The 26,065-nt window shown below is 39.7% G+C and overlaps 1 protein-coding gene across 8 annotated transcripts in view; it reads right to left on the bottom strand.

Moving 5' to 3' along the window:
* ABCG2 (ATP binding cassette subfamily G member 2 (JR blood group)) overlaps nucleotides 1-26,065 on the bottom strand; it is a 114,851-nt gene that overhangs the window by 14,707 nt on the left and 74,079 nt on the right. For 3 of the 8 annotated variants that reach the window (XM_010983101.3, XM_031433730.2, XM_031433742.2), the window contains exons 2-9: nucleotides 18,829-19,050; nucleotides 13,121-13,180; nucleotides 12,118-12,232; nucleotides 11,410-11,562; nucleotides 8,301-8,458; nucleotides 4,879-5,030; nucleotides 3,066-3,170; nucleotides 1,729-1,979 (exon numbers count right to left, since the gene is read on the bottom strand). In XM_010983101.3, coding sequence (XP_010981403.1) covers nucleotides 1,729-1,979; nucleotides 3,066-3,170; nucleotides 4,879-5,030; nucleotides 8,301-8,458; nucleotides 11,410-11,562; nucleotides 12,118-12,232; nucleotides 13,121-13,180; nucleotides 18,829-19,031 — 1,197 coding nt within the window. In that variant the 5' untranslated portion in view covers nucleotides 19,032-19,050. Of the gene's footprint in view, nucleotides 1-1,728; nucleotides 1,980-3,065; nucleotides 3,171-4,878; nucleotides 5,031-8,300; nucleotides 8,459-11,409; nucleotides 11,563-12,117; nucleotides 12,233-13,120; nucleotides 13,181-18,828; nucleotides 19,051-23,200; nucleotides 23,264-26,065 lie in introns of all 8 variants that reach the window. The other 5 variants (XM_064486258.1, XM_031433758.2, XM_064486260.1 and 2 more) reach the window with 2 other exon arrangements.

Genomic DNA, 26,065 nt, shown 5'->3' on the forward strand with positions numbered 1-26,065 from the left:
ACATTCTAATCACCCCTGCCTAGAACTACCACATAGACTCGTCCCTTCGTATCCGCAGGTCACTGGTTCCAGGATCCCCACCGATATCGAAATCCACAGATGCTCAAGACCCTTCTATGAACCAAGATGTACAGTCAGTCCTACACATGCATGAGCTCCGCCAACCTCAGTGTGTAAGGAATACACAGATACCGAGGGGGCTGGCTGTACATGACTTGGACAAGACACATCTAAACCATTTTTAGAGGCAAGAGAAATTTATTTTCCAAATAAAAAAAATCTAATGCATAACTCACACTAAAGAATCAACTGCATTGTATCATCTCACTGTTGAATGATGGGTACCCATGTTGACCTTTGTTACAGCACTTGTTCCACAATGACATCAAATCTACTCTAAAAGAATAAAACCTTACCTTTGAGTGATGGGACACAAAAGTGCTCATGTTCTGATGGATACACCAAATAACAAGTACAAAACTGGAGCAACTAGCAGTACATCTCAAAGAGGAATATAAGGTCTCGGCATGAAAACTTAGAAGGCAACAGCAGTGAAGTATGAAAACTATGGCACGTGTGGTAAGAAGTCAGTAATATTCCATTAGATCCAACAACATGCCATCTTTTAGTACTCAACAGAAATGCAATAATGCAATAAATGATAATAAAATCAACCACCCACCAAAAAACTGGTTAAACTGACTTTCTTAAAAAGGATGGACCAATGAACTGGGAATATGAGGGTTTGGGGTGACAGAGGGCTTAAGAATAACAGAAAAATCATAAAGGAGTCATCATCAACTCCTATCAACCAAAAGAGAAAAAGAACACTAGATCATCTTCATTAAGAGAAAGTTAGTCTGATAGTGAATAGCCTTACCGAACAGAATTCAAGTTGGCTTACTACCTTTGTGTTAATTGCAAACTGTTTTAGGTATCTAGTTCCCTCCTAAGATGAGAACACCTAAATGAAGAAGGCCAGTTATAAGAAACAGCAATTGCACACAGGCTCTTCCTGCAGACAGCAGTTGGCCCTACTGTCTTCAGGGACATTCAGTGACATCCAGCTGAAGGCTTCCCCGGCCACCAGATGCAAAATGCAGACCTACCCCTTTCCTTCCTCTCCCTCCTCCTCCATCTCCTCTCCTTCTCTCTGTCTCTCCTCCTTTCTCCATTTCTCTGCCTAAACCCTTTTCACAGTCTCTTTTACCATCTGGCATGCTATACATTTTACATCTATATGAATTTATCATCTGTCTCTCCTCACAAGAAAGTAAGCTCCATGAAAACAGGGATTTTATTTTTGCCCACTTCGTTCACTGCTGTCCATAAGCTCCAAACTGCAGCATGTGATCAGTGAGAACTTGCTGGATGCATCAGGAAGTGAATGTACACAGCCACCAGAAAACCCCAAATGTGGCCAAACATTTCCTTCACTTCACAATTTTTGAAAAAAAATTTTTTTTCTGCAAAGATTATCCATCACAGCTTGTCTAAATCAACAAAAATCCTGAATTAGGCAGTCCAAAAAAAAAAAAAACCCACTGAAAAAAAAAGTCTTCTATAAGCAGAAACTCGATTGTGTTTACTTGTTTCTATATCCCAGATGGAATGGGGATCAATAAATGACAGGGTGTGTTGAAGATAACATAATCCTAAAACAGATTCTATCAGAACCCCCTGTCCCCACGTATTTCACAGCACAATCAGAAGACTCTGCCAGGTTACCTGAGCTATAGAAGCCTGAGGATTACCCAGTAAGTTTTTGAAAGAACGCCTGGAAATCCACTTGAGCTGATGACAAAAGGAGGTAGCATAGGTGATCTCCTTGTAGGCAAGACTCTTCTTCTTTTTCGGACCTACTGAGAACTGATCTAACTCAACTTTGGTTTCTCTGAAGAAGGAGGAGTTGACATAAAACTCAGCTAATTTATCTATGAGTGGGGTATCTTTCTTGGCAGGCGCTTCAGTCTCCTCGGCTTTGGAAGAAAAGTGGATAAAGAAGGGAAACATTATTAACACTTTTTTGAAACCTCTTTCTTAGATTCTTCCCTAGCACCTTAATTCTAAAGCTTGAGTATAAAAAATTATGAGATCTGTCATTGCTTTACAAATGAGAAGAATACAGTAAACTGGCCTACTTCTATAAACTTATGGATACCACTGACCTTTTCTTAACTATAATGTTCGGATCCTAATTCTTTTAAAATAGACTTCTCACCACACAGAGTTATAATTCCTAATAAAAAAAAAAAACCTGGTTCTTGCTTTTTTCCAATGTGCAAATGCATAAATTGCCAAGTTTCTTATTTCAAAACAGTACACAGTTGGCCCTCTGTATCCACAGATGTGGAACCCAGGGATAGGGAGGGCCTCCTGTAAGGGACTCGAGCACTGTAGTATCTGCAGGGGGTCCTGGAATCAACTCCCCATGGATACCATGTGTAAACAATGGGCTTTTTTTTTAAATGGGAACTCCCCTTAGAGCTGACACTACCATACAAATGCTCATTTATAAATTAAGTCAAAAACACAGCACTCAGAGACAATAAAATCTGTGTTAACTGATGCTATTAGAGATTGAATGTCTGTGTGCCTCCAAAATTCATATGCTGAAACCCAGTTCCCAATGTGATGGTATCTGAAGGCAAGGCCTTTGAGAGATGATTAGGTCATGAGGGTGGAGCCTTCATGAGTGGGATTAGCACCCTTATCAAAGAGACCCCAGAGAGCTCCCCTACAACTTCCACCATGTAAGGAGGCAATGGGAAATGAGATGGTCGCCCATCTATGAACCAGGAAGCAGGGCCTCAACAGAGACCAAATCTGCTGGCATCTTGATCTTGGACTTCCAGCCTCCAAAACTATGAGAAATAAAGGTTTGTTGTTTAAGCCACCTAGTCTACAGTATTTTTGTTACAGCAGCCAAACAAGCTAGGACAACTTGTATCAGAGGATGGCATTAATAGAAATTCACACAGCCACGTTTTAATGAGCTACCACATTGCTAAACTTCAGCCAACTCAATTAGGCAATAATCTGCGACTCTTAACAGATTTGCATACCTTCACCATCTCTGTCCTCTCTGTTTAGCACCACAGCAGAGGAGTCTCCATTAATGACATCCAGGAAGAAGTCTGCAGGGTTATTATAGGGCTCACAATGGTAACCTGCAAAAGAAAGTAACTCAGATACACAAACCTGATAGTCTTAGGAAATAAAGACTTTCAAGGGATGAGGGAGGGACGCCTGGGGAGACAGAATCTAACAATTTCTCCCTCACCTTCCTTCTCTCTTCTCCTCTCATTAATTTACCTTTTCCTTTTATATATTCAATCACACTATATTTCAACAATTCTCTATCCTGGCAAAATAACACACTCCCAACCACTTGGATTCTCAGAAATCTTCTGTTGGTGCTTGGTGCTTACCCATCCTAATTCACGAGACCTGAAACAGCTATCAATATGATCTGGTGCTTATCAGAACTTCTTCAAAAACTTAAATCTAGGTGCAAGGAAAAAAAATAAGTTGAAAAAAAAAAAGCAGTAGCAGAACGAATGCTCTTTATAGCAAGGCAACAAGCAAAGCCAACTAAGGCACAGCAGGACTGTGTTTGGGAGAGGCCTGGGGGTATGTTCTGTTTCCCAGTTCACTTGGGGACTGCCAAAACGCCAGTACCCACCTAGCAATGAATGCTTCTGCCTCTACTAAATTCAGGTACAAGTGGTCACCCGCCATAATTCCAATATAGAGAACCAATCACCAGAGCAGCATTCTCAGAAGAATGTGGCTGGGACAGCACAGCTCACCACTTATCTCAACTTCTTGTAGCATGACCATCTGAACTCAGCCTAGCCTGGAGACTGACTCTTGGGTTCATCTCCTCTAAACTCCCTACACCTATGTGTGCTTCTTAAGTTTAAATGATAAAGTAAACAAAAACATTTTAAAAGATGGCCAACAAATATTTAAAACTACATTTGAAGTCATGGAGCACCATCCAAGTACCTCTAAAGTGAAGAAGATTGCATAAGTCATAAAAAATTAAATATTTCCATTTAAAATAGAACCACACATGTAGAATAGATAAACAAGATTATACTGCATAGCACAGGGAAATATATACAAGATCTTCTGGTAGCTTACGGAGAAAAAAAATATGACAATGAATATATATGTATGTTCATGTATAACTGAAAAATTGTGCTCTACACTGTAATTTGACACAACATTGTAAAATGACTATAACTCATTAAAAAATGTTCTAAAAAAATAAAATAAAATAGAACCAGGCAGTCCAGAACCATCAGAAATGTTGGCACATTGAAGTCAGGCTTAAAACTAACCATTATACTGACAGGTAAGTCACACACATCCTAAATCTGCAACCTAATATTACCAGAAAATTAAGCATCATCTCCGTGAACCCCCACCAACATAGCTCAACATCCCACGCAAGAGGAAAAAATGATGAGCCCTGCTCTGTATTATGGTCAAGAAGACAAACAATCTGGGGACATCAGGCCTTTCCAAAAGTATTCACCAGACAGATAACTGGCTATGAGGCCAATATATTCACTGAACTGTTAGAAAAGGTCACCAGAACTGGGAAGGAGAACAGATACAGACCCAGTAGAAAAACTCATGCACACACACATGTACACACACTCAAACAGGACAGAAAAAGCAAACTAAATAACAAGCTGGTGCTTCAAAGTGAAGAAAAATTCCAGCACCAAACTAACTACAGCTGTTTTGGAGTGGTGGAACCCACGGTACATCTACTCAAAGATCACAGCACTCCCATCAACCCCTTTGACCTCTTATAGGATTCTATTAAGGAAGGATCTTACTGCATGAAAAAGTCAACCATACCGATGGATTCAAAGTACCCCAAGGCCTCCTGAGCAGGCCCGTGGAACATGAGTCTTCCTGAGGCCAACAAGGTGAGGCTGTCAAACAGCTTGAAGATGGAGTAGCGAGGCTGATGAATGGAGAAGATGATTGTCCGTCCTTGCTTAGACATCCTAAGTTAGAAGTGAGAAGATAACGAGTCATTAAACATTGGAAACTTGCATTCCTTGGCAAAATACTTTATTATTCCTACCTTTAGTTCATTTGTTCACTGTTCAACTTGATTTTCTCTTACTAAATTCTCATCTCTCTTTTTTTTTTAATCTATCTGATAGGGAACCAGAGCTGGAATGTTAGTGGACAACAAGGAGCCAGTAAAGGACTGGCAGCAGAGACGTGGACTGGTGTGAGAACTTTGTACATCAGGTGTGGTCTGAGGACCACTGAGCATCAGTATCAGTATTTCCTAATAGCAGTGGAAAATCTTGAACATCACCTCAGAGCCATAGAAATAGAACCTGCATTTTAACAAGACCCAAAATGAACAGTGTACACAGTGGAGCTTGATATGCACTAGGCTTGATATGCACTAGGAGCTGTCCAGCATGTGGAAAGATGCTGTGTGCTAATTAGTCCAAAACATAACATAGTCCAGTATTCTGTATCAATTCATCATTCTCTAATGAACACTGTTAACATGGTGACAGATAATAAAAATACCATGGATGTTCAGTTAGAGAAACTGAACCTGAACCCCAGACCCAATACTTGACATCTTCACTTATATGTGCCATAGACATCTCAAACTTAAAATGTCTAAAATCTTAGACATCTTCCCATTTTCCCCTTTCTTCTTATCCTAGCATAGAGCCTTGCTTACAAGGTCATGGACGTCAGAGGAAGCAAGGTAGTCATAAGGAGGGATGTCATATGATGGTGGTGTGTCTGACAGCTTTTAAAAACTGGACGGAGTGGTGGCTGTCTTAGAGGCAATGGCCAGAGTGACTGGGATATTGGTTACATTCAACAATTACGTTAGGTGACTGAGCAAGTAAGTAAACACACTGAGATGATGGGAGCCGAGTTTCTCACTGTCTGAAATGTCACTTACAAACAGGGAAAGGGCAAAGACTAAAAAGAACATTCAAGTGTTAGATTACAATTGGAAATATTATGAACTCATGGTTTTGCTAATTTTATACGTAATAACAGAGCAATAGTTAGAAATATATTTACATGTATCATTCTATTTGAACTATATATACACACAAAACATATTTATAATAAATACATATTCCCAAATAAAATATAGATATGTATTTCTATGTTATATATACACACATACACATACACATGTATTCCCTAGGTCTATCTGCTAATTGAGTCTAGAAGCATTGACAGTCCTGTAGCAGTGAGCACACTTAAGTATCTGGATCTCGGTTTCTAAATCATAACTACACCAGAAGGAACCAGGGCTCCTTGGAGAAATAAGATGAACCTGGAATATCTTGCTGATGATACAGTGAAAAAAATGCTTGAAAAATGATTAGGGACATGTCAAAAGGACACAAAATCCAGACTGAAGAGGCTTCTACTAACCAAATCAGGGTGAATTCGGTCATAAAAATGAAAAAGTATAATAGATTATAACCCACTGAATAAAAGAATGTGAGTAAATATAAATGAACAAAGAAGGAAGAAAACATCCTTAGAGTAGAAGGTCAACATAGGTAGAAAGAATGATGTAAATAGAAAGTCACCACTGGGCAACCATCACACTAGAAGCTGATACAGGCAGGAGTTGTGGTTCTTTGCTAAAACTGGTGGGTGGAGATTTGATGAGGAACAGGATATTGGCCTAATATATGATTATCTCCCTTGACAAAATACTAATCAATTACAAAGGAAAAAAATAGTTATTTCATAGCAGATAAACCCAGTAGAAACCAACATGACCACCTGATGAAGGTCAACATCGCCCGTGGTCAGAGAAGTCAAAACCATGCAGCCCCTGACGTTCTGCACCAAGAACACAGTATCATCTCTGTAGTATCCCTGCCAAGGATTCATGGTCTGAGTCTGGTCATGAAGAAACACTGGATGGACCCAGGTTGAGGGCCACCCTGTGAAATGTACTCCCTAATACGTGTGAGGACGTGAGAGGCCAGGAAAGAGCAAAGAACTGCTCAGGGTTATAAAAGATTACCCAAAAAAGAGTGTTTCTGGAGAGAATCCTGAGCCAGAAAGGAAAAAGAGACACTTCTGGGGCAGCTGTTGACGTCTGACTGCAGTCCACAGACTGGATGGTGGCCATGACATCACCACTGACTTCCTGGCTGGGAGATGTGTGAGGTGGTAACGCAGGAGCCTTGTCCCTGTTTTTTAGTTATAGTCCAGAGTACGTAGGGGTGATGGTACATGGTGGCAGAAAAAGTACAAGGAAGGAGGGATGGAGAAAGAGCAAATGCAGTTAAAAGAATCGTTAGGGAATCGAGGTAAGAAGACATGGAATTTTTTGGTACCACTCTTCAATCTTCTGTAAGATTGAAACTTTTAAAAAATTGATTTTAAAAAAGATGTCCAAAACTCAACTTTTGAAAATTTTCCCATAAACATGTTTCTCCCACCGTCTTCTTTCTTCATAAAAGTAAATGACAGTTTTTATTCCATTCTTTCATTTTTCAGGCCCCAGATCTCAGAAGTCAATAAGCATGTCCCACATCCAATTCATGAGCTAATCCTGTTGGTTCTATCTTCAAAACAGAGAGGATCCACCCCCTTCTTACCAGTGTCTTTGTAAGAAGAGGAGGTTAGGACACAGACACATGGGGGAAAGATGAAGTGAGAACAGAGAGAAGGCAGCTACTACAAGCCAAGGAGAGAGACCTCAGAACAAACAATCCTACCGACTCCCTGATCTCGAACTTCAAGCCTCCAAGAATGTGAAAGACTAAATTTCTGCTATTTAAGCCACCCAATCTGTGGCACTATGTCATGGCAGCCCGAGCAAAGTAATCAATAAGCAGCCCCCATTCCTGATTTAGGGCACCAGGGTCCAGGTCCTCTTTCGTGTTCCAAACACATCGGGCTCACTCTGCCTTAGGGTACCTGGCTGTTCCCTCCAACTAGAAGTCTCTTCTCCCACTCATCCAGGTCTTGCTCACTTGCTCCCAGCTCAAATGTCACCTCACTGAAGTCTTCCCTGACCACCCTGTACATAATACAGCACCTCTACCCACCAGAGCCATCTTTTGCTACTCTCTTAGCCTGACTCATTTTTCGTGAAACACTTATATTTGCTAATTGACTGTTTCCCTCCAGCAAAGAAGGGAGAAACTTTTATCCGTGTGCTCCTGAATCCCCAGCACCAAGAATAATACCTGGTATATAGCAGGTGTTCAGATATTGGATGAATGAATGAATAACATTCCCATAGCGTTTACCTCTTCAGGAGCAAAAGGACAGCATTTGCTGTGCTTGAGTCTAAGCCAGTCGTGGGCTCATCCAGGAACAAGATGGCTGGATCAGTAATAAGCTCCATGGCAATACTAGTCCTTTTTCTTTCTCCTCCAGACACACCACGGATAAACTGAGTTCCAACCTAAAACACAAATAGTATTGTTATTACCAATCACAACCACAGCCACTATTGTTTGTTGAGCTCCTAATACGTGCCAACCTTACAAGGGGCACTTGGTCTCTTTATCCTCATTTACTTTATCCTCAAGCAAATAAATGACTACGCAGGAGAAGAGGTAGGTTTCTCTTTAACTCAAAGAATAAACTGAGGCTCAGTTCAGAGCTGGTAAGTGGCTAAGCCTGATACGAAACCCATTAACAGGTCTATATATTTCTTATCAAGTCAAATATTTAGTCTTAAGACAGTTAAGTTAGAACACTAAAAGATATGGCTCTGACATAGTGAAAGCACAGACCAAAAAGGGAGATGAAGATGGGAGAGGAAAACCTAAAGCAACTACAATTTATTAGTCTTCTTACACCCTCCCAATCCCCATTCCCCCATCCCCAAAAAAGTCCTCACTGTGGCTTGGCAGCTAGAAAAATTCACTTTCTACCGCACCACATTAGCACCTCTTAAATCACCATAAGGCTTCCCAAATTGACCCCTCCTATACCTTAACTCACCACAGAACTTCTGACGTCTTCTTTCAGACAAATTCAGAAGGTCAACTATTCTACAAGGCAACTGCTTGAGTCTTTTCAACCAGTCAGTGTCACTGTGCAGGGTGGGAGCAGGAAGGTTTTGAGGGAGGCAGTAGGCAGGAAACAGTTTTTATGTAAAGAGTCTTCAAAGAGATAATAAGCAAGTGCTGCTCATGCCCTTGACTGAATCTTGTAACAACTGAGCTATAACGGACACTTTGGAGATAACTGGGGAAATGTGAATGAATATGGGCAACATGGCTGATATTAAGACACAATTTTATTAGTTGAAAATGGTATTGTGGTAATGTAGGCAAATATCCTTTTTTAAGATGCATAATCAGTATTCAGGAGTGAACTATCATGATATTTATAACTTCCTTTAAAATACTTCAAAAAAAAGTTGAAGCAGTTATGGGGAACTAAGGTAAGTGTTATTAGTAATCATACCATTACATTAATGATAGTACAATCATATCATCACTATGTAACAGAGAAGAACAGACCTGACTCCATACTGAATCTACTTCAGTTCTAACCTTTGTGCTCTGTTGCCTGTGCTTAGTCATACTGGCTCTGCACTTCTTGGAAAGAATGTTGTCTACAGCCTGAAATACACAGGGTAGCCCATTCTCAGTCTCTGACCTTTGAAGGTATAACACTTTTCCATTCATATAGAGATAAAAAGTTGCAGAACAGAGAATAACATTTGTCTTGTTGGAGGTTTATAGGAACATTGTGACCAGATCCACCTGGACAGCTGCAAGAACACAGGATTCTGGCACCAAGAAGCTTGTAATAACCAATCACACCTCCACCCCTTTTAGTATGAAAGAAGCCTAAATTCTTACTTGGGGATATTGTTTCTTTGGGACACTAATCCATCACCTTCTCTGTCTGCTGGCTTTCCCAATAAAGTCATTATTCTTCGCCCCAACAACTCGTGTCTTGATTTACTAGCTGTACAAGCTTGGACTTGGTAACAACTAAGTAATCAGACTATTCTCTCTACATTTCTGTTATGCTTAAAATTCCATAAAAAGTAAAAAAATTTAAATGTATTAATTAGATAATTAGATAATTAATTAGATAAATTCTAAGTCAACAACTTCATTCAATTTATTTTCCCTAGAAATGCATGCAAGGAACTTAGGGAAATGACTGCCTACTGGTAGAGGGCCTTCACCTAAAGGTAAAGAATGGTAAATACCTTATTGGAAAGATAAAAATCAAATAAACAGAGCCAATGCAAAGGAAACTCAATCACTCATAAAATGAATTTAGTCGGAAATGCTGCCATCTCAGAGCTATTTTTCCAAACAAAATACACTTTACATTAAAGAATGTCAGAAAGTATCATATGAAGTGGCAGTCAGCAGAATACCCCCTCTAACAAAGGTTACAAAGAATGGATAAAGGAGATTCACAGTAAAGGATATCACAGGGGGGTTAAACCATAGCCATCACAGTCTAAAAGCTCATCTTCACCCAAAGCTTCAGATGTCTTCCCAGCAAATTGTTCATACCTGGTCATCAACTGTAAAGTTCACTCATTCATCTCATTTCTTCTTTCTGATCCTGTATAACCCACAAAAGGAGTTACTTTTCCCTCTCCTCCCCACAACCGTTCTCTCTAAAAATGAAGAGCCCAGTACACAACAAACAGTCTGTAAGTAAACACTGGTAAGAGAAAAAGGGGAGAAGAAGTGGGGAGGAGAGGAGGGGTTGGGAGCCAAAAGTACCAAAAGAAAGGCTCTGGAAAAACAACTTGGATGCTACACAAATTAGATATAAACCCTAATTTGACTGAATATAATTTTGGAAGCCAAATTACAGCAAAGTGAAACATACAGAGCAAGAGCCCTTGGATTTTCAACGTGTATGAATTCCAGAAATATACCTCTGAAAAGCAACGGAACAAAGTCCCCTGGAGGAAGGAAAGAACAGCTAAACAGGGAGAAGAAAACAGGAAGAAGCAAAGTTAGTGTGAAGACACTGAATTGAGACGTGACACACAATCGGGGTGGGAGAGGATCAAGAGCTGTAGTCGCGTGGCAAGGGCCACTGGTTCTCTGCAAGACACTTTCACTTACTAGACCACATTGCCACATTCATTTCCAAGATTCAATCATTCTAGGGTTTTTTTCTTTCCCACCTGATTAATTACCATCTTCATATTAGGTAACTAGTCACTTTCCTCATAGTTACAGAAAGCAGCCACTCTTGACCATACACATGACAGAAAGCTAATAACTGTAAGTTATTATCACCATATAATTTATATAGTTATATAATTATAGTTAGATGTTACATAACTATAAGTGATACTACCCACACAGGTGAGGTCCTATTTGCTGGCAATGATACTATCAGTTTTTTCCACATTACCTTAGAATCTGCCACTTTATCCAGACCTAACTCTTGAATGACCATGTTAATCCGTGCATTTTTTTCCCGGTTTGTCATAGTTGTTGGAAGCCGAAGAGCTGCTGAGAACTGTAAGTTTTCTCTCACTGTCAGAGTTCCCATCACGACATCATCCTTAAAGCAAAAGGGCATTTTAACAAGACATATCAGGTCTTCTCCAATACCATCACCCTTAGTGTATATAACTTATCCACAAAAACAACACACCCAAGTAAAGTTCTAGCCAGTAATGAACTTGTAATTATACAAGTTACAGTAACTCCATATGTAGATAGCTGCAAACCCAGATGGAATGTTCCATTCCCTATCTGTACACCCAAAGAGAACACAGACTGCTTTACACAAGGAGTTGCCGAGACATGGTTCTAAGCTAGGGGAAGGAGAGAGGTGGAGGTAAGGCAAAAAAGTGAAATAGTAGTGTCTTTTAGAAACAATATGATAACAAGAATTGATATCACTGCCCTTCCGAGGGTCCTATTCTAGATTCTCCCTGCCTTTTCATTTCATACTACTCTGAATCTTGTGGGAGATTATGAAAATCTGATGTAAAGTGACGTTGTTTCTATGAGTCTATCATGTAGTCAGTTGGAAGCACACTCAACTATCAGCCAAGGCACTTGCCCACAAAGAAACAGAAGAAATCTAACATGCAAATCCACAAATACTTACTTGTACCACATAACCTGAGTTACATTTAAAATTGGCAGGTCGAGGTGCTCCGTTGATTAAAACATCTCCAGATAATCCATGTGGATCTTTCCTTGCAGCTAAGACATCTAACAACCTATGAAAAGACATATGTTGTTGTTTTTAATTCTTCCAAATTAGGCTTTACCTTTTGATTAATTTGAATCCAAATCCTGCTCAAGTTAGCAAACTAACTTATTAAGAAATTACATAGTTTAACTAAAATTATGTATATATTTTAAATGTCACTTTCCTTTTCTTTTTACTATATGCTACAGTAAAGCCCAAAAACATGAAAGAAAAGCACTGTTGGCTGATCCAGCACAGACCACCCAAACTGCCCTCCAGGCTGTCTGACCTTGGGGGGCCCCAAGGCAGGCAATGTGCTCTTTTGTCTAAGACATAAGCTTTTATTTATGCCTTTGGCTCCAACTCCCCACTTTCAATTTTATCCCCCTCCTTTTCCTCTCCATAGCTCAAATCATAGCTGACAGCTGTGTGCCAGTCACCTTACCACATTCTATTAGTAAAGCTGACCTAGTAAGATTTCCTTGTCCTCAGGACAGAACCACAAGCTAGCACAACTGCACATTATCCACAGCACCTAGAACCAGACTAGATATGCAGAAAATATTCAACAAATACCCACTCACATAAAAGTAATCTTTAAAAGCACATTAAAACTGAGGGTGGTGAATAGGCAAAGGAGATTAAGAGGTAAAAACCTCCAGGTATAAAATAAATAAGTCACGGGGATGTAATGTACAGCAGGAGGAATATGGTCAATCCTATTGTAATTAACTTGGTATGGGGACAGATGGTTACTAGACTTATCATGGCGATCATTTCATAGTGAATGTAAGTGTCAAATCATTATGTAGCACACCTGAAACTAACATAATATTGTATGTCAACTATAACTCAATTTTAAAAGACCACACATTAAAACTGTAAAGAAAAAGTTTGCTTATACTGTTATACTCACGAAGATTTGCCTCCCCCTGTGGGTCCCAGAATGGCGTTGAGGCCAGGTTTCATGATCCCACTGTAAATGCAGAAATATACCGAGTTATTGGCCCAATATAAAACTAGTTCTCTTAATTTAGGATTTGCATTTAATACCCTCAATGAAGGTTGATGAACTTACAGTGAGGGTGGGGGGGAAAAAAGTACTAATCAACTCTTAAAGGAAAAAGAAACCGAATTGTCAATTAACAGAAATCGAGCATACAAAAAAATGTCAGGACTTACAAGAAGAACAACTCGGGTCCCTCTCAATTCCTTCCACTTATTCTCTAAACCATTTAAATTTTTTGGAACAGGACACAAGAGCTCTCAAGGTTCCTTGATGTAACATGCTCTGGCGAAGCATCTCTGCTCCACACACTCCTCTTTCACGGGGTAAGGTACGGACCAGGTCTTGAGTAACCAGTGATAACACTTATCCTCATGTCACCTCATCTGCTGCCTAGTCAAGTCCTACACAGTCAATGAGTCAGTGGACTTTTAGAATCACCAGTAGTAGTGTCCTCACTGCTCAAATCTAGTTCAGACCAAGAAACAATACATCTGAAACAGAAATTCAATGGCTGGAATAAAAGCACCTCAGGGGTTCAAAAGCAAACATCCCCAATTCTTAACCCTCACAAAATTCTTAATCAAATTAGAAAAGTAAAACCTAACACCATCAAGATATATCATTTTCTTCCTTGTAAATTATGAGAGAAGTGGACTGGAAAATTCTCAGTTCAGAAGCGGTGGGCGTCACTTTCTACAAGGGACAACTTTAAAGATACATAGACATCGGTGTACACGCAGCACATTCCAAACAGACTAAACAGATGTTTGAGGGCAGTGACTATTCAGACAGAGAGCAGGAAGGCAGAAAAAAATTAAGGCAGTGTTGACTGTGCTGAGACTCAAGAAGAAGGCAAATATTTTGGATTGTATCCTGTAGGTTGCCAGCAGAAGGGTGAAGGAGGATGGACTGGAGAAAGGAGGATTAAGGGCAGGGCCTCTGCGTTCTCCGGGCATGATTCAATGGAGGACTGCGAAGCCATTTCAGAACCCTAGGGACTAAGTCCAACCTTTCTTTGTAACTTGTGGGTAAGATAAAATTTATTCCACAGACAAAACAGTATCTAATCCAAACATAGTAAGTCCAAAGACAAAGGCTATTTCATTCCCAAATATTGTTTTTCACAAAAGCCAATTCTGTGATAACAGAACTGTCGTGAGTGACAAACTTTAAAATGGACTCCAGTGCCTCCTCCCAGGAGGACCTCAGCATCAACTGACCACTGTGCCTGCACCCACCGTCCCAGCTGTGAAGTGGCTGGTGCTAGGGTGAAATGCACCTTTCACTCTGCTCGTGAGCTGAGGTGCCTCTCACTGAAACACCAGACAGATAAGTGAGTTAGGTACACCAGCAGCAAGCTGTAAAACACAATAATCTCTTACTCTTTTCGGTGATCTTTCCCCATGGTTGTAAAAAAGACATGCTAATAATTGGGCGCACTTTCAATATGCATTTACCGATAGCTCTTTTTTTTCTTTTTTACTGAAGTATAGTCAGTCTACAACGTCATGTCATCGAAAGCTCGTGATGTACCTTCTTTATTAATAGCTACCTAGTAACAGCTTCTAAGATAATGAGAAATAAGCTTGTTATTCACTAAGACTTTGTTGTCAGAAACCCTTTCCAGGTTTTAAAAATATCTCCTCAAATCAAGACCAAGCAATCCAAAATGCTTAATCCAAAACTGAATGTAAATGTTCTAAGTCAAAGAATTTTATAGGTCGCTGAGTTGGGCTTACCTTGGCACTAAGCCCTAGCATTACAGAAAGCAGCAATAAGGTACAATCACAGTTCCAGTTTGGAGCAGTGGCTAATTCTCCCTCCATTCATTCAACACAGTTATCCAGTGTCTATTATGTATAAGAAGACACCCTTCTAAGACATGGGACAGAACTGAGACTAAAACAAAGTCCTAGCCCTCCTGGAATTGACATTCTAGTCCAGGGATCAGCAAACTACAGCTGCTCACCTGTTTTCTGTTTTGATAAACAGAGTGTTACTGGAACAGAGCTATACTCATTGGTGTAGATGTTGTCTATGGCTGGTTCGTGCTACAGTGACAGAGATGAGCAGCTGCAATACAGATGGAAGACCCATGAAGCTGAAGATATTTGCTATCAGGCCCTTTACAGAAAAAGACTGCTGACTCCTGTTCTAGTCTATGGTCTACAATTCTCTTGTTTCCCCATCCTACCCTCTGCCCTCCTAGCACCCCTCAAAACCACTTCCCCACCCTTATTTACTGCTTTACAGCATGTACACGCAGGAACATCTCCCCCACTATACTGTAAAACCTTGCCAACAAGAACTATGTCATCATGTCTTCCCCCCCCCCTCACCCCAACAGCATGGAGCACAGTGGTCTACAATGGGTACGAAATACATGAAATGAAACCTAGGTAAAGGATTCACACACCACATGTATTACATTTTAGTGGCTAATCCTTCGGTCTCAGTTTATGAAAGAGTAGTCAATGCCATTACCCCTGCTTGGAGTGTGGCTCCCCCAACCAAACCCTAACTTGCCCTACACATGCACACACGCACATGTGTATGCACACACATAATCTTCACTTTCTCTGCACACTCCTGAACCTCTGGTTTAGGGTTAGGAACATCCATAATGTCTCCTAATCCCTCTATGTGTAGAATGACACAGTGAGGTGTTCTAGCCGCCTGACTCCTCCATTAAAATAGAAAGTGTCTGAGGACAGAGGACATATCCTTGTCACTAGCACCTCACACAATGTCACACAACCTAGTAGACATTCAAAACTTGTTGAATAAATGCGTCTCAACATTTCTATAAAGGACAGTTACTTACAGGAAAATAATGAGAGCATATGCCAAAAGAACAAGTCAAAGAACAAAACAAAACACAGAATCTACCTTGAAAGCCTCGCGCTGACCCCACCAGGAACAATTAGGAGTATCACAATGAACAATGACCATAATGCACTACTATTGAACACGGCTGAATAAAACACAAACCCACGGAACTATACTGACATAACTAAAGGAATGAAGACATGATGAAGCTTTTTCCTTTTATTAGAATGCAAACTAATAATATAGAAGAGATGGATAAAAAAAAGAAAATCACCTTTGGGTAAATATCAAATAACTGACTATCAGATCAGATTGTTACTGCTGATCCAGGTGGGAGTCATCAATGGGAGCTAGAGCTGGTGGGTTAAAAGTTTAATGAGAAATAGGATTTTGGAATAATGTCAGCATATCGCTCCTCACAAAATTTAACAGTTACAAAGGGGAAAATGCTGACATGGTAAAGAAGCCTGGGAGACACCAACATGACCAGGTGATCAAGATTAAGGGGTGGGACAGAAAAATACCAGCTTGGATGAGACTGATGATGTGGTGGTCAGTCAACCACAGGAAGGACAGCCCTGTAGGACCCACCACTGCATTCTTTATGCGGCTACACTTCCCCTGGGCTGCTCCCAGACAGTAACTGAGTGCTTATATAAGAAAAGACCCCTGTATCTTGAAAATATACACTGGAGGAGTTAGTGATAACAGAGCATCAAAGGGACAGCTTGTTCTCAAATGGTTCAGAAAAATATTAATGACAATGGGTACATAAAGAACGCAAAGTGACAAGCAAATGCATTGAAATGCTGACAGGCAGGGAATCTGAGTGAAAGGGTTGTGTTCCCGCAAGGTTTACCTTTGAAATGATCTCAAAATAAATCATTAATTAAAAAAAATCCCCAAACAGTATAATGCATTTCTCTGAAGATTATAAGGCACTCACACATCTACTAGAATGGATCATTCTTTCTATAAATCTTCAGCTTTGGTGAGCAAAAGCTCAAATGTTGGGTCTGGAGATAAACTGAGGTACTAACAGGGAGTATTTTTTTTATAAGGGAGCAGAATCTCACCTTTTTGACTTCTCATAGCCAGATTTGTTTTCGCTTCCTCCCTCACAGATGGAAATGAGATTCTACATTCATTCTACAAATGACATTACAAAATGTCCAAAGGAAAGACAAAAAATCAAGGTACTCATCAGCTTTCTTGGAATAGAGGTACGATTTTGAATGGTGATGGTGCTATCAAACATGAATCGAAAATAAAATAAATGAAAAAAAATAATAAGATAAATGAGAGCACCCTTTCCCCCATCACAGAAACTCTACTTAGTTGAAGCCAGCAGATAGGAGAAAGATAGGAAACATTACTGCCTAAACCAGAAATGTGAGTGAGCAAGAAAAACAACCCCTGGTATCCTTTCAGTTGTAAAATTTGAAAAGGATTACAAGATCTGACTGAGTTTTTATAAACCTAGGAATGCATGTAAGCATGAACCCATCTGTTGCTGAAATGTATACAACTGAACCATAAAAATATGATGAAGCCTTGAGCAGATGACATTTTTAGTGTATCAAGTTACTGATCTACTAGCTTTAAAACATAAGTAAGATAAATGTACCCTCAAGCAGTATATATTTTACATTTATTCAGTCTGCACATATTCAAACCATTTTTTATCAGCACAAAATCTGAAGTGATCCGCATTTTTCTTGATTATTATGCTTCAGAAAAAACTCATCAGCTTTTCAGAAAGATCAGTTGATTCTAGTTTAGGCACGTAGCAAAAGATGAAAGCTTTTAATCCACCATACCTCTCCTTATCCTCATATTCAGGATTTCTTAACTACCATGAGAAAGCTTCAGGGAAGTAGGCATGACAGTCTGTACTACTGTGTGGAGAGAGTTCTAGCTAATCCGACATAGTACCTGGCCTCATGGCACCCCAATCAGTCTCGGATCCCCATCCTTTCTTCTCCACCCACCTCCAAAAACTTTCTCCATTTGTCATTTCCTAGACCTCTGGAAGCACTTGGCTGCTAGTAACAGAAAAGACCACAGTCCCATATAACCCACCTAGAAAACACAAGAAACATCCGATTCCATATAGGTTTGTGGATATATCTGGCCAGAGGGCTCTTATAAAACCTCACTCCTCCGGTCCTAGAAAGCCAGAAAAGTTGCCTGCTTTTGTCTAGGGATAATTACTTCCCCTATCACACACACACAAAATTAACAAAACACATAGGCCTATGCTGTCTAAGCAAACCTAGATTCACTCACCACTCCACAGACAGGAAGAATAAAGCTCAATTCTCTAGAAATCAGAAAAACATTAAAACCCTAAAGGTTATATAATATATGAAACACAGATACCTAGGACCGAGTAAATCCAATATGACTGTTCATTTCTCCCTCCACTCTACTGCCCACTCTACCACCATGTGATAAATTCATTGCTCAATACAGAGAATTCAGAGTAGAAATTAGAGTTTTGCATTAACTCGGATTCTAAAATATAATTACATGTATTAATTTGCAGCGTAAATTCTCTTATCACTTTGGACTTCAACTGCAAAACTTATGCTAAGCTATAGCCATCTTATATTTACATGTATCTAACATGTGATCCAACCACCTCACTGCTAGCTTAGCCAAAGAAATGAAAGCATGTATCTGTACATCTGAACAGACTTGCACACTTTTATTTCCAATAAGTAAAACCTGCAAAGTTCACTGCATGTCAATGAATCTATTTAAATAAAAGTTCATGCACGTACTTGATATTCGTTAGTATTTCTTTCTCAACAGTTTTCCGACAACATAGAAAGCCACTCTTCAGTTTTACGCGATAGCAGATGTTATGAAAACTTAACACAGCTCCTCCAGTAAACGTCTTCAGGTCATTGGAGGTGGTCCCCGGGAGGCCATTGGTGTTTATTTTTGACATTGGGATAGAAACTTGGTATCTACCGGAAGACATCTGGAGCGTTTCTGCCTTTCTGTAGAGGGAAAAGCAACAGCAAGTTGACAGTCCAGGTAAATGAGATTGTAAATAGTAGTTAATGGCACGTAAAACAAGTCTGTTCTGGAACAAACTTCCAGTTGTAAAATAAAGAAGTCCTGGGGATTTAATGTACACATGGCGACTACAGCTAATAATATTGTATTGTGTATCTGAAAGTTGCTAACAGATCTTAAAAGTCCTCACCATAAGAAGAAAAAACTTGTGACTTCTGTGTATGATGTGAGTTATGAAGTTAACTAGACTCACTGTGGTGATCATTTCACAATATATACAAATACTAAATCATTATGTTGTACACTTGGAACTAACATAGTTTTAACATGTCAATTATATTTCAGTTTTTAAAAAATTTTAAATAGACATCAAAAACTTTAATGTAAAATCCCTCATTAGTTATTTTCATATTGATTACATGTTTAAGCAAAAATATTTTGGATACAAATGGATTCAATAAAATATATTAAAAACTTAAAAACAAGTCTATTTTAAACTGCAGTGCAATAAACAGCTCCATTTTCAATGAACAGGCCACATCACGACAATAAGAACAACCTTGGAACCCACGTAAGGGAGACAGACACAACTCAGAATACATAAACGCCAATTAGATGTCAATTAAACATATAAGTAAATAGAGTATGAAAATTACTCAAAACTCGTGAAGCAGGAAAAAGACAAGTAGGTGTTAGATCTGCCTGACTTGAAAAGTTTATCATGATACGACTCAAGATCGGGGAAAGACTGCATGATCATCATTACCCCGTTTTTGTTTGAGTCTATGACAGTTATTACAAAAAGGGAGTTGGGCAGGCGGTCGGTCACAGACAAGGGAAATTTCTTTGAATTTAAAGCTCCAGACTTTACATCCCTGGTTGTTATGCTCCTTCAAGCAGCTAGGAAGTTAAACTCCAAAACTGTTCGGAATGACAAAAATCATTTCCTTAGTGGGCAAACGTATTTAAATTCTAGGAAGGTTTAGAATTATGTATTAAAATGATTAAGAAAATCAAACCAGTGGTTAAGCAGTTAAAGAATTTAAAAACAAAAGGTGAGTATTAATTCGTAAAGAAAGTTTAAACTATTTCATTAAACAAGTTACAAAAGGTTCCTTTAAAGGATTTAGAGTAAGACTTTAAGGTGAATTTAACAGCTTGTGAAATAGGTTTGAAACATGAACCTTCCATGAACCTAGTTTTAGTTTTTTGAAAATCAAAGTAATCCCTGAAGAACCTTTTCTCTGGCTATGGTCCAAAACAATCATCCTCCTAAGAACAATTAACTCTAGAAGAAGATAAAATATAAGATGCAACTCTTTGAAGAGTGCTCTCTGATGAAAGCAACCAAAGCAGCCAGGACTTGAGCAGCCAAAATCCTGGAAAAGAGGGAAGATGTAGGTAAACCCAGCATTTGTGCCCAAGATTCTTCTCAAGGCAAATTGCACAATGGGGCAAAATGCAGAAAAACCAGGCAGAAAGAAACTGCTAGAGGCTAAAAAACAGAGGAAATATCTAATCAGCCGACCACGACCAGGGAGACAAAAATTGGAGCTGCGAGCCCAGTTGGAAACCTCAAGCTTTTGAGATCCCAGAAGGACTATGCCCCAGGAATATGGGCAAACCAGAAACAGACTTGGCTCTACTCCAAAGTGATCCACTCATACTTTGCTAGAAGAAACTTAAATCCACTCTGAAAGTTATCATCATGCAAATTTTCAATAAAAAATTACTAAGCACGCCAGAAAATAAGACCTAATGTTCCAAAACAAGAAAACAGAAATAGACCCACAGATAATGCAGACTAGTCATCAGATACTGACTTTAAAATTAACTGAGTAATATGTCTTAAAAAGTAAATGAAAATACAGACTATCATCAAAGAACCAGAATCTACATTTTTTTTTAAATTAACAGATGGGTTTAACAGCAGTTCAGATACAGAATAGGTAAGAGAATTAGTGAACTGGCAGACTGTATGTAAAAAACATCCAGATTGAAAAGGGTATGAAAATAATCACATGGAAAAGACACAAAAACAAAACAACTCCAGACTGAAAAAATGAAAAAGTAGGCTTTTCTACTACATAAAAGACCTAAGAAACAAATAAGATGTGATGAAAAAGGTCTAGCATACATGGAACTGGAGAGCTGGGAGAGAGAAAAAAAATGGAGCAGAATCAGTATCTGAAGAAATACTGGCCGAGCATTTTCCAAAACTGACAAACACAGATTGAAGAAGCCCTAAGTATACCAAAGCAGGATAGGATACACACAAGAAAACCACACCTGAGCGTATCATAGTAGAACCGCCAGAAACCAAAATAATCTGTGAGTAAGTGTTTCTATTCCCCCAAATGGCTCTACTATTATCACACTCAAAACGCTATTCAATTCTGAAAACTGCAAAAGTAGGAAACCACTTAAAAGTAGGCAGCCACTTAGGACTGGCACCCAAGAAATTAAAAGTAAATAGCTTGGTTTTAATCTGTGACCACAATGAACAGTAACAATTAGCTAAAATTCTACTCTCTTACAGCAGTGAAAGAGAAGGCTCAAGGAACGAGTAATCTGTAACCTTACATCTTGACTTCATAAACATCTTAAACCATCTCCATGTCTTCAAAAGCCAAACTATGCCAGTTCTGACACCAGCGACCACTTCTGTCACCATCACCATTTGACGTTCAGGCACTTAGGACACTTTCTAACCCTCTCCCAAGACTCATCAAGAGAATCAAATAACATACCACTTGAATTTACATAGGTCATTAGCTCAAGATAGACATTTGTACAAGATTTTTGTGAGATTTGCTGCCGATAAAAGGCACCCACTGGAACTAAAGCATCCAAGAAAGATCATCTCTGCCCATCCAACCATCCAAGACAGAGAGCTAAAACTTATCAATGCAATCACAGTTTCAAAAGAGTGTGGATACTGAGTTTGCCTTCACTGTGATAGGGTTAAGTTTATAATTCATATTGCCTAGGGAGTGCTTGGTTCCTCACTAGATTCTGATAATCTTCCTCAGGGAGTCAGCAGAGCTTCAGTAATTCATATGTCACAAATCAAAACATGAGACAGGCATAAATGAGGTACAGCATTCAACGGAAGCACCTCACACCAAAAAAAATTATTTCTAACACCAATACGGAACAATATGTTACTCTATGATGAAACAGAAAACATACAGTAATGATTACAAAATAAAGAAAATACAATATCTCAGCACTATATTTACCTCAAAGTATGCAATCTCCAGTTAATACAGTATCCTGGGTTTAGATGAGTCACTAAAAGTAACTGCCTCCAAGTAAACATTAATCTCCCCCTATGGTCAAAACGTTCTGAGCAGATGTGTTGCTCCTATTGGATTAGTATTATCTTCTTTCTATATTGAAAAATAACTAAACTATACCTAGATTTCCCAAAAGCCAACTTCCCACCTTGTTGCTGCTTCCTTGCTTCCAGAGCACCTGCTGGGTCACTTTCTGTGTCCTGGACCCACGGAAAGACTCTGAGTCCCTAGATAAAAGAAGCATCCAGATGGTTCCACAACTTACCTGAACCCAGCCTACTCTGTTAACTGGCCTGATTATCTTCTCGCCATGTGGAATAGTCCATCCAAACGTGACTGAGGGGCTTTGAAGATTCTTTCCCCCCTTTCCAGCTATCCCTTTGCTGGTGGTCTCCCATGCCACCTTTCCTTCCTGTTGCCTCCTAACTAGTGAGGCCACATTTTCACTTTTCTGAAAAGTCTGAACAACTGCCTTCCATAGATGCTGGTATATCTATTACAAAAATGATAATTTGCATTGAAATTACCACTCTTCTCTATTTTACCCTTTACCATACTCTTAATCGTATAGTCTACTACAAACAGCGCATAATATAATGGAAACAGCACGTAGGTAATAAAGTACAAAGGTCAGTTCTGAAGTCCCCAGCCAGACACCTGCCCACAGCTGTAAGTACTGCACCAGCTGGCAGAAGCCAGAGCCTGAAGTCAAGAGTTGAGGCCTTCCTCTTATGTTTTTTCCCCCTATGGATAATAATAGCAAACAGAGAATGCACTCTGCCTCGTAGCCATGAGGAGATGCTGTGTAAGCACACGTCCTTCAGCTACTTACTGCAATGCCAAGATCCTGACGAGGAGTTCAGGTTCCCAGGGCACCGGCAGGTGACTGCCACAACTTGTGAACAAACAGAAACAGAAGCAGGAAAGTTTTGAATATTGTTAGAAAAGAGACTCAAAATCTGAATTTTAACTTCTATAAGTTATCCCTGGCATTTAAAAACTCCTCTGTCGATCAACAGGTTTTCACATCGTCTCTGCTTTGACAGATCACTCTGAAGCATCCGGTGTTAACACTATATTCAGGTCCACAGGCTGCTCAGGACTCTACAGCTGGGGTCAGATGGCTGAAGTCTTCAGGCCAAGGGAACAATCCGAGTCTGGCACTCTTGGTCCCCACCACATCACAGCAGAGAGATCTGGGGCACGTGGCACGAAGGACAGGTCGGCCAGACACAGAGGAAGAAGCCCCATCGCGGAAGGTCTGTATAGTCAGCAAGAAGCCACTGACACCTTTTAAGGAGGAAAGGCTCATGATCTTAATTCTGTTTTTGAAAAACCACTCCGGCTGCTGTGTGGTGAGTGTGAAAGCAGAGGCCAGTTAGGAGGTCACTGCAGAAAGCCAGGTGAGACGTGCTTGGACAAAGGGACAGGCTTGCGTAATGACAGATAGGACATCAAAAGTTCAAGGGCTCAGTTCTGACAGGGTAAGTTTTGGGTGCCTGTGAGATATACAAGGGGTACAGAGGAGAGGGTGAGCTTTGGTTAAAAACTGAGACCCATGAACAAAGAGTCTCATGGTTGACAAACCACATCTCCCTCTTGGGGTCTTCATTAGGCAATAATGTAATGCGCTGTGATTTTTAAAAAATGCTACAGACCCACATTCGATTAAGCATCCAACTGTGAACTGCTTTCCAAGAGGCATCAATGGATTTACACTGTCATACACAGTTGTAAAGTTTAGGATTTGGGCAGCTACAGTGAACTTCAAAATCCTAATTGAAGACCTTTGTCCTTGGTTTCCAGCCCCTTGGACTTCTCTCCTGTAAAGACCTTACCCTCCCTACTATCTCAGCCAAGCATGCTCCCAACCTTGGCATTGTGAATAAAGACACAATCTTCTCAGCCACCTAACTTTTCCATCTTTTATCCATCTATCTTTCCAGCCCACTCCCTCTGCTCATCAGAGGCCAACTCCCCTAGGACTTCTTCTGTTCCTACCAAAGTTAACCTTCTACTTACACTCTGCTTTTTATTCCCTCTTGCTTACTCAAGGATACCAACCCAGTATTTTCTACCACCCCTCACTTTTTCTCCCCTGCATCAATTTTTCCTTCTCTACTAAATATAAAATTCTGTAATTCTTCTCCCTTCTCCCCCTCCCCTACTATTAAGATGGTATATAAGCCCGAAATTCTAACAGCCCCTTGGAGTCATATTTTTTCCTAAAAAAAAAAAAAAACAAAAAACAAACCCACAGCACCTGTCCACTGCCCTCTCCCCACTATTCCCTCTTAAAACTGCTCCAGTCAGGTTCATCCCACCTTGCCCTTACACCAAAACTATTCTTGAGAATATTAGGTAACTGCCAAAGTGACGTAGCCAATGACTTTTCTGATTAAAATATAATTCACTGACCATAAAATCCACCCTTTTAAAGTAGGGCCAATTAAGTGATTCATAGTATATTAATGATTAATTCTTAGTTGTCCCCTTATGCAAACCACCAGCAATACTGAGAGCTGAATAATCTCTCCTAGAAACTCTGATTTCAGGACAAGATCAGGAAGCTCGGTTTAGGACATGTGCCTTTTAGACATTCAAGCAGAGATAAAGCAGATAGTGGGATGCTCACAGGAGAGGTTCTAGAGACACCCACAGGTGGTGTGAAGGCCCTGAAAAGGGGAGTGAGTGTTGAATACACAACCGCAGCATAAAAGTTACTTTGAGCTGAATCCATCTGTGTTCCTGATATCCCTTATCTGCCTAAAAGCAGAGCCCCACCACCACCAAATTAATTGTCATAAATCCTATCCCTGGAAGCAACCAGGGAAAACCGACTCACTACTTAAGACAAAGAGAAATCTGCACCTAAACAGACCTGTCAAAAAACTGTCATATTTCCCATCTATTCTCCTAAAGGCCCAGTTATTTTTCCTAAAAGTCATTTGTGTGTTTCCCTAAGTGCCCTTTTCCCTCTCCCCTTCTATTAAGATAGTATTTAAGCCTCATATTCTAACCACCCTTTTGAGTCACATTTTTCTGTGAACTCCCTTTCCACATGATTAAATGTTAACTGATCTTTTCTCTTGTTAATTTATATTTTGGTTTAATTTGCAGGCCCTCCCCCACCAAGAACTGAACCTAAGAGAGCAGAGGAAAAGTTTTTCCTCCCCTCTTCTGCAACTAAGAGGAAATTCAAGCACTGAGTCCTGAGGATATGTTTAAAACAGTGACGATCAGGAAGCACCAGCCAAGAAATACGCAATTTGACAAAGTTAAAAATTACCAACTCCCTTCATTCCTACAAATTACACAACAAATCACTTATTTTAGAGATGGTAATCTGGTTCGTGATGTGTAAAAAGGATGTAAATAAGGCCCAAAGAAGTGATTCTCTCATATACTGCAGTTCAAGATAACTGGAGGTCAGATGGAAAAGTACTGATGCTTCTTTCCACATTCTTTAGTAACAAGCAGAGGGAAAATAAAACAGTGCTGGCCATGACCTAGCACTTCAAATGTAGCTGGTGAATCTTCTGTTATTTAATTTATTCACTTAATTTTAAATAGCCACATGTGGCTGATAGTTACCATATTGGACAACATATGTCTAGACTGTTTACTTTTTCAAAATATAGTTAGTCATTCCTGGGTTACTTTATAAATAACCAATTTTATAACCTCATAAAAGATA

This window comes from Camelus dromedarius, chromosome 1, assembly GCF_036321535.1.
Source record: "Camelus dromedarius isolate mCamDro1 chromosome 1, mCamDro1.pat, whole genome shotgun sequence".
Classification (NCBI taxonomy): Eukaryota; Metazoa; Chordata; class Mammalia; order Artiodactyla; family Camelidae; genus Camelus; species Camelus dromedarius.